General features: G+C 46.2%; 1 protein-coding gene across 1 annotated transcript in view; it reads right to left on the bottom strand.

Annotated features, from left to right (window-relative positions):
• EIF4E3 (eukaryotic translation initiation factor 4E family member 3) overlaps positions 1–9,232 on the bottom strand; it is a 31,347-nt gene extending 22,115 nt beyond the window's left edge. The window contains exon 1 of the mRNA XM_026857558.1: positions 9,150–9,232. Coding sequence (XP_026713359.1) covers positions 9,150–9,232 — 83 coding nt within the window. The remainder of the gene's footprint in view (positions 1–9,149) is intronic.
• Between the last annotated feature and the right edge of the window lie 5,216 nt (positions 9,233–14,448).

Here is a 14,448-nt window from a genome sequence, read left to right on the forward strand (position 1 = left end):
GGGACGCCGCGGGCGCGGGGGAGAGCCGGGCGAGGGGAGGGACGCGGAGAAGAGGGGTGGAGGGGGTGAGAGCAAGGGGACTCGGGACAGGGGAGGGACACAGCGGCAGGGAGGGGAAGGGACAGATCCGCGCGCCCCAGGGGCTGCTGGGCCGAGGGAGTGATGGGAGGGACAGACGGACAAGGGGGTCACACTGATGGTGACAGCGATGGACGTGGCCAAGGGCCCACCAGAGGGCACGGGTGGCTCCAGGAAGGGGCCCTGGTCCAGGCCCAGCACATGTGCTCGCCCCCACCCACGTCTCTGCCCCCCCCGCGGGGCACAGCAAAAGGGAGACCTGATCTGGTCCCTCAGACCTCTGCGAGGACCCCCGGCCATGAGGCGCTGGGTACCCCACGGGTACCATCCTGCGCCGAGCACCCTTCTCTGCACATTCACAGCTCACACCGCAGACCTGACCACTCTCTGGGGCTGCCTTTCTGAAGGAAATAACCTTCAGGCTCAGTTTGGCTTGGCAATGCTGACCAGAAAACTAAATCTCTCTAAAAACCCAAGTTTTAGGACACAAAACTCTTGTGTGTTCACAAGATGGAGGGATGAGTACCATGCAAACTGGCCATGGATGGAGACAATAACACATGGAACCTTTCCAGGCTTGGGGGGGGATAATTTATCTATCTCATCTTCTCTACTGCCTATTTAATTTACATGCTTGGTTTTATAGGGAGATGTTCCTCATAATCCAGCATGGACATGTGCTAAAAACCTCACATTATTTTTATAATAGTATTTTTTAAATTAAGATTCTCCCCAATGGGACTATGCACAGTAGTAAAGTTAAACACCCACATAAGTGATAGCAGGATCAAAGACCATGAATCACAGAGGTTTCCTTGCAAGCACATTTAGTAGGATGAATAATTTTATATAGACTTCATCCTAAAAGAAAAATCAATAAAGACACACTCCTTTAAAGAAATAAAAATCTAACCGTAAGAAAGGGCAGAGATCACCCATAAAAAGCAGTCTGTACGGTGACAATGAAGAAACAAGAAAAGTTAATGATTATGTTGTACAGATGGAAAATGCTAACTGCTAAGGCAAATTAAATAAGATCTGGAAAACCAGTTGTACCATCTCCTGCAATTTAATTTACTCCTCTTTAAATAGAAGGCAAGATAATGACCATTTGGGAGAGATTGAAATCTAAAAATTCATTGGTATGCCCACTCTAAGCGTTTTCTATTTTAATGGCAAGCCCACCAAAAATGTTAATCCTGAAAAAAACCCACAATAAATGGCTGTATCTAGGCACAGTTCCTCAGAAGAGCTGGAGAAGACAGGAGGAGAGGAGGAGAGTGCTAATTTCTTACAAACCTAAAGGGCCACATCTTGTCTCTGTGATGGCCATTGTCAGCCTCCACAGCTAATACATTTTTGGTGCCCTCTGCTGAGGTTGCCAACAAAGTATTACATTTTGGATACGCAGCAGCATCACTCTGGAAATAAGGCCAAACGCACTAGACTATATTACAAAAACTAGCTAACTTTTAATCCAGCACCTGCCTCTGACAAGAACCACACACTTCAGTGAAAACCTTCAGATTCCATTATTAGAGAGCTGCTCATCACTTAAAACATTCTAGCTCAGGCTGAAAACAAATTATCCTGCAATAAACAACCTGAGCTGCAAGGAACAATATAGAAGTACAACCCCCACACCTCCGAGACACGGAGCGGGTACCAGGCAGCAGAGCCTGTACCATTATTCCCAATGAGACATGTAAAACCTCTGTTTATTTCTTGTTTACACTGGTAAATACCAGGCTTCACAGTGGCACAAGGTACATTGTGGGAATCTCAACTAACAGTAAATTAAACTGCTTGTGGAGGAAGGGCAATCACAGGATGCATTGAATTAGCACATCCTTTGCCTACAGAGATTTCTAAGAAGTCGTGACACAGAGGCAAAAACGCGTCTCCAGAGATGGATCTCGCAAGGAAAAATGATCCTAAGAACAGCATTCTGATTCTGCTTATCCACCTCGTGCTGCCAACACACCTTGAATTAAATCAGTTCAGAGACTAAAAAGCCCAGGAAATTATTAGCATCTTCAGAGAGAGAGAGATTTATAGGGCTTTCATTAATTACTTTTTTTTTTAATTATTATTATTTGCCATATATCTGGAAGGTTCCTTTCTAAAGAAACCCTGGTGATGCCACCTCCTGTGCTTTTGTACCTTCTCAAGCAGATTTACAGTAAACAAACTGTGTTATAGTGCAGTCCTGTGCTACAAGACAGTGCACAGATGAGACGAGTTGCTTAAAGCTCACCACCACAGAAAAGAATCGGCTTACTGGCTCTACTCCTTACATCTTCTCCCAGACATATCCTCCTTTTGCTTACAGAGTTATCCAGGTAAACAAGTAACTTTCTGCTTAGGCTTTATAAAGCAGGACTGTGTGGCTGAGAGCAGGAATAAGGCAGTAGATTAGCTCAGCTGATTTCAGATGGGTAACAGCTGAAGTTTTCCCAGGTAACAACTGGGGAAGAAAAAAAACCCAAACAACTGGAGTGTGAAATATTGTCGTGCCCCATGTACCCAGTTTCAGGCACCTGAAGCTCTTTGGCACAGCAAAGGCCCAAGCTGCTCCACGCTGGGGCTAATTAGCACTGAAGAAGGCACATTATAGGCAGAAGAAACAATGAATACTTCATAATTCTTCCCATGGTTTACTTAAGATTTAAATGCCTACTCTTAGAATGCTTGCTGATCCCAAAATCTTGACAGCAATGGGTACATTACATGTGCTTGAAATGTTATTTGCATGTCCCAGTAGCTCTTCCTATAGCCCCTGCTCCCAGCTAGTCCAGGAAATCCCCGTGATACAGAGCAATGGAGGTTCGAAGGGGCAGAGGGCAGACTGCCTCTTAAAACTCTCAGGACCATCCTTTCTCCCACTGGCAGTTGTGTACCATCGCTGTGGCAACTGCAGTGCCTGCGTACACGAGAAATATTAGGAAAGCATTAGGCTTATTTTAGCTATATTCTAATGCAATGTAGCACCTGGAAAGGAGGAAGGGAACAAGCACCATATGAGCAGTCACACTGCATTTCCACACTGGAAGCGTTCCACAGCTATTTCTGGGGCGACAGGTACCGCACCTTAGAAAACATCTAACAGATAACCTGGGTTTGTTTGTTCAGTGCTCCTGATACAAAATGAACTGTGTGAAACATTAGGCTAGACCTCTCTCCAGCTGAAGCTCCTCTTTTTTAACCTGAGGCAGAGGTAGTTGGAGCTCCAACTATTATTCACCGACTTGAGGGATGGCTCGAGCACAAGCCTTGGCTGCTGTGCCCAGCTGCTGCCCCGCTGCCTCGCAGGCTGAGCCAACAGCCATGAAATGTAATTTCTCTACCAAATGCTGGTGTCACGATCACTTGCTCTTGAAACACTGCCTGGGACTTCAGAAGCATATTAAGTAACACAAGAGCTGCTTCTGAGAGGTTCCCAGGAAGATAAACTGATCAACCGAGAGCTGAAGCGGAGGTGAGGATGAGGGGATTTTGGTTGATATTTGCTTCCAGAGGCTTCAATAAATGTTTTTTAAAACCTAAAACATAATATTAAAGTGTTGAATCCCAATGCTTTTGGCAAAAGCTCCCTCATCTAGGAATGATTTCATATCAGCCAAGCTGTTAAGCAGAGGTTGTCATGGAAACAAGTTATATTCAAATGATATGGCCAGAGAGATACTGTATTTAGTGAGTTCTTCATTTGCTGCATATTGGGAACATGTCAGAACTAAATGATATTGCATAACTTTGTTTTGTTAGAAACAAACTGGCTCGCTGCCCCTGTTTCTCTCGCAGGCTTGAGTCCAGTCCTGCCTGGGACAGAAGGTTTCCCGCACAGTACCAAGTACTGCTCCACGGAAGAGGCTCCTCACACAGCCGGTTCCTGCAAACTCCCATTCATACAAGTCTTCCTTCAAATGCATGAACCTACCGAAGTCAAAAAAGCAGATCTTTCCTTAGCTTGTACAATTGACATAACCATTCACTAGTCCAAAATGAAGTGCAGTTCAACTAGATCTTTTCCTTCCTTACTAAAAAAGTTCCTACATATGCATTGTGAAAGTCTAAAAAAAAATAAAATCTATACAATTACATGAAAGTAAATCTTGTTCATGCATTGATGGGCATCCCATAAGTGTCCGTGACCTCCTTGTAAACACAGGACTCCTACTAACTTACTGGCTGTGAGTGATGCTAGAACAAATCTCAGAGAAGACCAAGTGCATACTGAATTTGTATGTCTGCTTTTTTAGCTGTGGAGCTGTTAAAAACTGCAAGAATTCTGTTCCACATGCTAGGAGTAAATGCATATTTTTAATATAAACAAAACCAATGGAATAGTTCTTGCTCAAGTTATAAACCAAAATCAAATCAGCTTTGGCCAGGACACTGTGTGGAAACTTCAGCCTGAAAAGTGAAAACAATAATGAAAGACAAAATTGGCTCCAGAATCACTATCATGGGAATCACTGTGCAGCTTTTACGGAGCAGCATCCAAAGGAAAGTGTTTTAAGCAGCAAGATTCCTGATTGCCCAATAGCAGCTGAGCATTAAGTAAAAGTCAAACAAAAGTAAAACCTTACCCTTAAAGTTGTTACTTAACTGAACATATTGTAAAATGCTTCACTGGAGGGCGATGACATCTCATAACCTCCGTGTCCAAGGGCCTGCGAGAAAGGAATGGGAGCTTGCTAACTTCTGGGGCAGGTAATCCTAAATTTCTCCAAGATTTCTCTCTATTACAGTTTATAAAAAGAAAACCAAGGCCAACTAGCTTCTCTGGTATATGAAAAAGCAAATCACAGGATGGACTTCTGCCAGACGTGAACATAAAGAAGGCAGCACCCGTCCTCTACCTACCTCAGATTAGTGTACTAGCTGGAAAGACATCAGTGTTTCCAGGATCCTTGATGCACTGTAGAATCACAGCTCTCTTTAGCTACCATCACTTGTGAAGGAAGGTTGAGCCTTATCCAAAACCGCTTACAGTTAAGTAAAGGCATGTATTGACTTCAATATGTTTTAGATTAGATCTTTATTCTTTACCTAGCCATCTTCAGGGAAGTGAACTGGCTTAACTCAGCATCCAATCCATGCACTGGGTATTAGACTTGAATTTCTTACTTAGTTTGGGATACTAGGCTTCTGCCGTCACCGCTCCCCTCCCCATTCCCCACGCTTGTAAGGCACTGGAGCTAGCTCGGGTGCTAACGAAAGAAGCTCAGCAAAGGTGAGGTCAGGAGCATAAAGGCAAGAAACCTGACAGACCTCAAATCTAAGTTGTGTGTTGGAAACAAACTCCAAAGAGCTTTCTTTTCCTTATTTCCCAGTAAAATATCTACAGAGTGTTTCACTTAGCGCTTCCCCAAACACGGGGATCCCAAAATAGCACCATCCACAATGCTATTCTCTGTTACATTAAATAAAAAAGAATGTTATTAGCACCACATCTGGCATTGGCTTTGATATGAAACATGAGCTTAAATACTGATCTTTTTTTACAGGCATCCCAGTATACAGCTGAAGGAAACAATGTGCAAGAGTCACATCCTACACACTGAGCAAACCATGTTAGCCTGTACTGCAGAGTCAGCCTGGGATGGAAAGCCTCATCTACTATTCATATTGCAAAAAATAAATAAATTCTAAAATACAAAAACCACCGAAAAGAATATTTGTATAGGTTTTAGGGTCATCTCTTAAAAATTATGAGCTCAATGCTGCTCTATGTTTCAGCTCATAGGGGTCATTCAACTTACTGCATTACCCTATGAAATTTGGTACCCAGCCAAGCCAGTAAAGCCAAGGGCCCCTCTGGAAATAAACCACTAGAGGGAGACTGACTTCAGCAATGTCACACCACAGGGAGAAAATCCTGCACATCATTTTAAAAAAAATCAAGATTCAGTTACCATGTGCTCCCTATAGCTCACGTCAAAATTACTCTTTGTGTTTCTTCTTCACAAATAAATTGGCTGAAACTAATGGGTCAAGTTTGGCTTCGTTACCGTAAATTGAGGGAGCGTCGTGTAAATGGGATCAGGCAGTCACGTATTCTTCTACAGTTTTAAGAGAGGTTAGGTCGACTCTATTAAAAAAAAAAACCACACCAAAAAAATACCCCAGCCACTGAAAATACTAATAGCTGTATCCTAGCAACATCACGGATTCCATGTGGACTTTGTTCTGGAGTCTACAGTCTTATTTCATCAAAATTATTGACTTTCTCAAAGTCTCTAAACAACCATCAAAAACCAGTTAGTGCTTAAAAAATACACACATTTAATTAGTCACATTAATAAGAAAAAAATAAAAGCAGCATTGCATGCTGGCGCTCCCTTTTCATAGAGCTCAGTTTAGCTCCCTTTAAAATCAGTGTCAAAATTCCCACTTTATTTATTGGTAGCAGAGCTGGGTCCCCCCTTTGAGAAGAAAAGCTGGAAATGGCCCTACAGAACTTGGCAGATGAGGTTTGTTTCCCAGGCTGGAATCAGGCATTGCATGGATGAAATTCATGCAGCTCTCCACAATCCTCCCAGTCATCATGTCCTTATTGTAAAGGTAATTCAACTGGCATTCAAATGATATACAGAGGCTTTCTGAAGGGCTTTTCTGCTATGCATATAATCAATGCCTTTTTTTTTTCCTGTTTTGTTTTTACTTAACCGCAACAATTTTTTCAATATCACAAAAAATGTGAAATCCTGTTGGAACTTCCCAAAAGCCCATACCCTTCTCCTCTCAGATATGAAGACTTCAGGTTTAACAGAGCTCTGGGAGGTTTTCCCTCACCAGCCCTGCATCACTGAAGTGAACTTTATTAGATAAAATGCAAGATTAAAAGGCTAAATAAATAAAAAATAAAACAACTCAATCCTCCCAAAGAAAAACCCTTCACACAAAACAATTAAGAAAAACCCAACCCCCAAAAATAAGATGTTTGGCATCCTTAACAGCTTGCATGATCCTGGGGCATTTTGGCATTTAACTCAGGGTTTGGGCAGGCTCAGATTTTGGTCACAATTTTCACTCGGCTCCAAACTACATCACAGCTTTTCTGACAGTTTTTATCTGTTATTTCAAGCTCTATTTCAGTAAGTTAGCAAGACCTTTTACCAGAGAGAAAGTGCTATTAAAATAATAGATTCCTTTTCATCAGCCTGCCTTAAAAGCTCAGTTGATAGGATAGTCTGGTAAAAAATGTTTCTCACACTTCACTTAGCCTACAAAGTTGGTTGAGACCCATGAACACTTCTAAACCACAAAACCTTATTAGGTGCTAATTCTATAGTTCAAAATTAAATTACTTAAGAATGCCTTTGTTGAAGAAGTGATTTAAGTACGGAGGGGTGAGCCACTTTCAGCCCTTGGAACACGAAGCCGGTGATGGCTTGATTTGAATTCCAGACGTGGCATTGAACTGTCTGCACTGCTCCAGCAGCAGTGGTGGGGAGCCTTGGGCTGACCCCCGAACCACTGCTCTCGGTCATGGGAATATGCTGCTGGATTATCATCCCACTCCAGCCCCCTGGCAAGGGCTCTGTGCAAACAGACAACACCCGTTTAACGAAGAATTTAGCGTTCAAGTAGTGTTCACGGACTCTCACAGTTTTAGTTACACTGAAGGTTTATACATAGCTCATCCTTTCATTTCCACCAGCTGTGGAGAGGGAAGGGGCTGTAGGCAAGGAGGGGATATCCATTTTTACAGAGTGACAAAATAAGAGAGCAGTTCTGGCTCCAGTCTAAGCTGTGCACAGGTATAAACCAACAGGAAAGGTAATATATAAGGACAATAAGGCAGCAAAGAAATCAGCTTTCAGATTTTATTTACTCAAGTTAAAAAATGGTATCAGAAGGTACTTCCAGCACCTCAAATAACTCTCCCCGATGACTAGATTAATTCCAAACTGCTCCAGGGAGAGCAACTAAACAAAAATTTGAGAGTTGCATACCAAATTATGTTTCTAGTTATACCCTGAAAGAGTGTTGTTGGGCTAATTTATAGCTGGGTAGTATGTAAGATGAAGATGCTTTGACTAGCCAAGCAGATTTTATTTGAAGGCTCTCTAGCATTTAGTAAGAGTAGCAACTGCAGCCTGTTGACCAGCTGCAGCAGGATGGATTTTGATGGCAGACACTGTAGGCAGCGAGTGGAGAACAGCAAGGGCTGAATTCATACTAAGGAAGTAAAAACCTGCTTTCACAGTGACTTTGAAGGTGAACTTTCAATTGTGCGTTACCTCTTTTTTTTTACCCAGTGATTTTTCTAGACAGGCATTCATAATAAGTCTATCCAAAAGCAGTGAACGGGTAGCAATGGAAATAAGTTGTTTCATAATCAAAATAGCCCCCTTTTGTTCTGAGGCTGACCATGCTGTCCGTGGTGAATTTTCTGTTGGGTGCTAAAGGCCATTTCGCCATGGTGAGGGCGGTGGGTTCATCCTGTACTGCCCAGAGGGCGCGGTCCCTGCGCAGGGATGGCAGCTTGCAAGGGCTGCAGTTAGTGGGGCAGGGAGACATGACAACGCAGTGTGTAAAGCCTGTTGTTGCCTGTTTGTCCTGCTGCCAGGTTTTACCTCAGCCCTTGGAGATGGCTGCAGCACACGCATGTATGCATGTAATTAGGAATACACTTATTTATTGCAAGACATTATAACCCTTCTTGCTAATGAAGAACTTGGGGCCTGAGAAACACCACAGTGGCAGAGCCAAGGGCTGGCAGTGCTCCTAAAGGCAATAAGCTGCTTATCTCCGGCCTAAGGAGTTTATAGCACCCATGTATCTCCAAAAGCTCATTAGCTCCTCAGTAAGCAGCTGAGACTTTCTTTACATGCACAAGCAGAACAGCAGTGACTTGAGGTTGCTACAGCACAGAGAAAATTTCTGGGGTTGGCTAGTCTGCAGCAGACTGGTTCAATAGCCCGAAGCAATCCCACTTATGTATAAACTGGAGAAAGCCTGATCTTGTGAAATGCTCCTCAGTATCCGGCTTTGCTAGTAGGAGAGTGCGCAGCCAAAACTCAGCCCTGAGGAGGGGCTGCACCCGCCTCCCTGGTACCCACCGAGAGCTGAAACCAGCAGGGCATGGATGGCATCTCGCAGCATCACCAGCCACAGCAGCGGAGGAAGCCACGCGCCCCAACATGACCTCACACTGCATCTGCTTCTCCCTTGCTCTGCACTCCTCCGGTCACTCATTGTCCCCAGGGCAGAGGGGTGGGAAGTGCAACCCAAGCAGATGGTCTCTATCCCGTGAGAGAGAACTACAAAGAAAAAAAAAAAAAAAGAAAAAGAAAAAACAGAAAAAATCTGTGCCTGGGGAGGTGACCCTGGAGATTTTATAGGAATGGCTTTTCATAACTTTCTCGGCATGTCCGTGGGACTGGATCTCAGCTACAAGTTCCTGTAGAAAGCCATCACGTCAGGGATATTTCCTGTCTCACTGCGGCTATTCCCCATGTCACAGGGGAGCTCTTCCACAAAAGAGCTGCTTCTGAAGAACAGCGTGTCACCAACAATTCAGTGGGTTAAGTTTAGCAGAGCCAGTGTTAGAAGTGAGCAGGAAGGAGCTATTCTTCCCCTCTGCTTTTCTTCCTTCTCCATTGAGCAAAGTCTTTAAAGACCAGATCCCTTTGCAGAAGGCTACAGAACTTTTAGCAAGTAGCATGCATGGAGGCATTCACAGCCATGATACCTGTGTCTGGTTATTTCCAGTCAAAATAATCTCCTACTCAATTATGGAGAAGAATAGAGAAGCTCAGCCTGACTCACAATCACATGGGGGAAAAATGAGAGGAGTTGTTCAAGTTCAAAACGTTCAGCTCGCTGTGGAGGAGGATTAGTACTGCTGTGGAAGGAGGCTTTCTCTCCCTCTGCAGCAGCACTGCACTGAGGGATGGAAAAGACCCGAGTCCACTTCCCTGCTGTGCCAAATATACTCCTCCGTTCTTCTCTCCTCCCTCCCCAAGAGAGCATATGAAGTATTAAACAGCTAGGAATAAGCCCTTGAAAAATGTGATAGCTAGCTGTCAGATACCTCTCTGCCAAATAGCTGCAGCTCTGTGACTGTTCGCCTGCAGATCCTCCGCTGCCATCCAGGAAATCAGGATTCAACAGTGACATTAATACTCTCATCCACTTCAGTGTCATCTGTACATTTTGCACCACTGTGCTAATACTTCTGAGAACAAGACCACATCCAAAATGCTTTATTAGCGCTTTGCTGAGCATAGACCCAGCCTCTGCTAGCCCGTGCTCTTCCCAGCCTGACGGCAGTCCCCAGTGCCCCATCCCCAACCTGACATCTGGATGCTCTGCAAGCGAGAGGTAGGGCGAGGGTTTTCCAGTGTTGGTTTAAAACTGTCTTCATTTCACTGGCATGTACCATGGCTGCACCCCGGCTACAGAGGGCAAGCATGACTCCCGTGCAAAGCAGTTATTTTGGGTAGTACTCTAAATTTCGCACACATAAAACTTCTCACGCTGTTTTCATGTTAGCCAGTGCCCAAACATTACCTTAATGTGTCATCTTCTGTTCTGTCGTTGTCACAAAGTATTATCATGATCCTTATAAACACCCACAAACCTACCTCATTATCTCCTTGCACTCCCTCCTCCCTTTGCAGGGATGAGTGATAGCCACGGTTACACTGATGCCATTCCCTAGGCTGCAGCCCCGCTGTTTGCTCATCCTCCCCCTTCTCTAGGGTTCACATCAGCTCCCCTTCCATCTCACAGTTAGATTTTAAGTTTCATTGGCAAAGGGACAGCTTTTTGTTTTGCTTATGGAGCACCTTGGCCCCTGACTCACTCCATTAGGTGTAAAAATAACACAAATAATGAATGTCATCCAGAGACCAGTCTGGGAATTACAGGAAACTGGGAAGAAGGATCCAAATCTTTCTTGTGCCAGCATCCGACTCAAGCCTCTGCTATCCCATTCTGCTCCGGACTGACCTTTCCATCTCCTTGATTACTAAGCTTGAAAACTTTTCCTTGCCTGAATTATCTGTGACAGCAAAATTTTTTTGACTGACTGCTTTCACCTGTCCTGCTTCCCAGTGGCATCTCGGCCATGGAAGGGCTCTCGGTTTGTCCTTCAGGCATGTCCAGACATTTCCAACTTCTTCCTTTATGTCACACCAGAGATAACACTGATTTCTACTGCAGTAGTACCAAGGATACAGGTCACTTCTCTTTCCAGAAACGTTATGCAGAGCTACCAGACACAAGAACACAAATAACACCAGCAATAATAAATGCTAAGGCTTCAGGAAGATTATCAGTGACTGGTGGAAAGGCGGCAATATGCCACAGTATTTGCTGTAAGAGTCTATATTTCAGCTGTCTTCCCTTTTCGAGGCAGTGAGCGGAGAACATGAAGAGGCAGCCAATTCAAGCAAAGCACGCTGAAAGGTCAGGAGAAACCATCTAGCTTGTGCCGCACCATTTTGTAAGCAGCGAATAGCTCTTCATTAAACTAGTTTTGTGAAGGTGATTGAAGTGAGAAAGGGAAATAGCTTAACACACTCATTACAATCGTTGGAAATTACCTGTTCCCCACAACTGCTGTGATGGATCTGGCTGTTGTCTGGCTATGCCCAAATCAATACACACCCAGCGTTTCCAGCCCCTGCCTGGGCACCAGAGGCAAGGGCCCAGCATTTCAGCGCCGTGCCATGTCCAGGGGGACACCCGTGTCATGGCCAGGGGTACACCCATACACAAGGTGCTCCCACTGGGAGGGGGGCTGGATGCCTGGCAGCAGGCACAGAGTTGAGCAGCACCGAGGGCAAAGGCTTTGCTGTGGGGATACCAGGGCAGTCCCTGCTGCTCCTTTATACTCTTAATAGTGGCCACCTCCTCAGGCACCACAGTCCCTGCAGGCTGGAAGATCTCCTTGAGCAGCTCTGCAACAGCAGAAGGGGTTACAAAATACCCTATTTCTCATTTTTTAATCAAATACTGTAAATGTGGCACCGTCCTAAGGACCAAGCTGAGACTGAGCCTGGGCGAGGACCTTGGTTGGATGTGATGGGTCTGATGCAAAGAAGAGGTGAAGCACCCTGAGGTGCAGGCATGCCTGCACAGGGGCACCTGTCTGGGGCAGGGAGGGCTATGCCCAGGAGATCAGACCAAGTGCTGGGGTGTAAAACAGGCAGAGTTATCCTGGTTGGTCTAACCCCACATCAGCCCCTTTGGGAGGTAAGGAGCCTGCTCGTATGAAAACTGTTAACCCCCCACCTGCCCCTTATTTTCTCCTTTCCTTTTGGCTGTTCCTGTAACGTCACACCTCTCAGCCAGCCCCGCAAGGAGACTGGCCCCAAATTCCTGGCTCACATCTCCTATAGTGCTATATAGCATCCCCAAATCGGGGGAGCAGGCCTGGGAAGATGGATGAAACACCATTCCCTGCCGGCTCTCCCCTCGCTACAGGTGGGAGAAAGATGAGCTAGCAATTTGCTGCTGGCCTGGCAAGATAGCAGTGAATTACGGCAGCTCCTGAGCCAGCTCAGCTGCGCTGGCGAGCGTTCAGGGAGAGGAGAAACCCTACCCGTAGGCGCGGAGGAGGGAAGCAGGTGTGTTATTCACTTTTGCTCACTTGATGGCAGAGATCACAGAGCTAACACAGGCCATAAGGTCTTCTCTGCTCCTCCAAAAAGCCATACACCCCCAAGGACAACTGATCCTCGTACTCGTGCTTGGCAAAGTGCTTTGGCTGCTGTACCCTGCTGAGCAAGAGTCTGTTAATGGGGTCTCGTGTTGCACCGGGGACAAGTGAGGTACACGGTGTCCCCGGCTCCTCCAGAAAGAGGATGCCAAGGGACCTGATGCTGGTGCCAGGGCTACCTAGGGGACACTGTGCACCTGGCAAGCAAGTCACTGCACAAATGTGAGAAATGCCTTGAAAATTGCACAAAGCACTGAACAACCTGCAGGTAATTCTCTGACACAGTGAAACTTCAGTGCAAATGGGAAACCTAACTCAAAACAGCTCAGACGCACCGGTAAGAAGCAAAAAGCAGCGTCAATTATCTGCCGCTTTTTTTTTTTTCCCCCTCTCAGGATTTCTTTGCTCTCCTAGTACTAGCAATAAATAACAGATACAAACCAGATCCACAGGCAAATGAAGTGCTGTGTGCAATTACAGATTGCCCTCGACATATCTTTGGGCCAAAGTCTGGTTTGGTTCCACCACTGTTAAATGCCAGGCGTTCAGCAGAGCAGCTCTGGATGTCTGGTGGCACAATCAAGGTCAGTGCCTGGCCCCTGCCACATGCAGTGAGACTTTCTGAAACCAGCCAGAAAGATCTGCTCAAAAGCTGCTCCACTGACATCCGCTTTTGGGGCTGATGCAGATGATTTAATTGCTATCGTTTCTGGAATAATGCTGAATTTACTGATGGCTTTTAATAGAATGCTCAAAAAGGATTTCAGACGTGTCCTTCACAAGAGGCCATGAAGGAAACTCAGTAACTGTAGGATAATTGCATTAGCATCTCCAGCGAGCCCAGGGCTGCATGTTGGTGCGTGCCTTACAAGGCACACAGAGAGGCCTTGCTCTACATACACAAGGATGGCAAAGTGGGAAAGGAGAAGGATCAGCATCTCACTGGCCTACATTAATTAAACTGCCCGTTAGAAACCCACACCAATGGCACGGGTGCTAGCAGCAGAAGCTCTGTGCTAGCCAGACCAAAGGTGTTTTTTACCCAGCTCACAAAAACCTGCCCAGCCCTCCACCGGCCCCGTGTAACCAAGCCTGGGAGCTGGGCAAGCCCCTGCACAAGGCCACTGAAAGCATCCATGTGGGTCAGGGACACTGCCACCTCCCCTCCCGTTCTGCCTTCTGGGGAAGCCCAGTCACACCCCAAATGTCAGGCTCCTGGCTTGCAGAGGCAGCTTTTCCTTGATCACACTGAAACCTTTGTCACATGAGTTTGCTGCAAACCTCCTTCCCCTGCAAACCTCCCTGCCCAGCAAGGGACCGCCGGCCCCGATGCTGCGCTGCAACAGGCTCTACTGGAGGTACCTCCCCTGCGTGCAGAGAGAGGGAGAAATGGCTACATGTAGCCAAAGCACACGGGCAAATGTGACACGGGTACATCGCCAACGCATGGAGCAGTGCGATGGTGAATGTCTGGATGGGCAGTACAGGCGGTGGGTACCCGTCCGCAGGGGGGCCCCTACACACCCGCCTCGCGCACAGACACATCGGCTCCATGAGCTACCAGCGGCGTCACCCCTCCGCTCCCCTTGGGGACGTGGGGGGTCCCCGAGGCCGCCCCCCGCGGAACATCAGCGCTGCCCGGACCTCGTCCCCGCCCCGCTCCACCCCGCGGGGATGTCCGCCTCCCCTCG

This window comes from Athene cunicularia, assembly GCF_003259725.1.
Source record: "Athene cunicularia isolate RWA chromosome 12 unlocalized genomic scaffold, athCun1 chr12_part1, whole genome shotgun sequence".
Taxonomy (NCBI): Eukaryota; Metazoa; Chordata; class Aves; order Strigiformes; family Strigidae; genus Athene; species Athene cunicularia.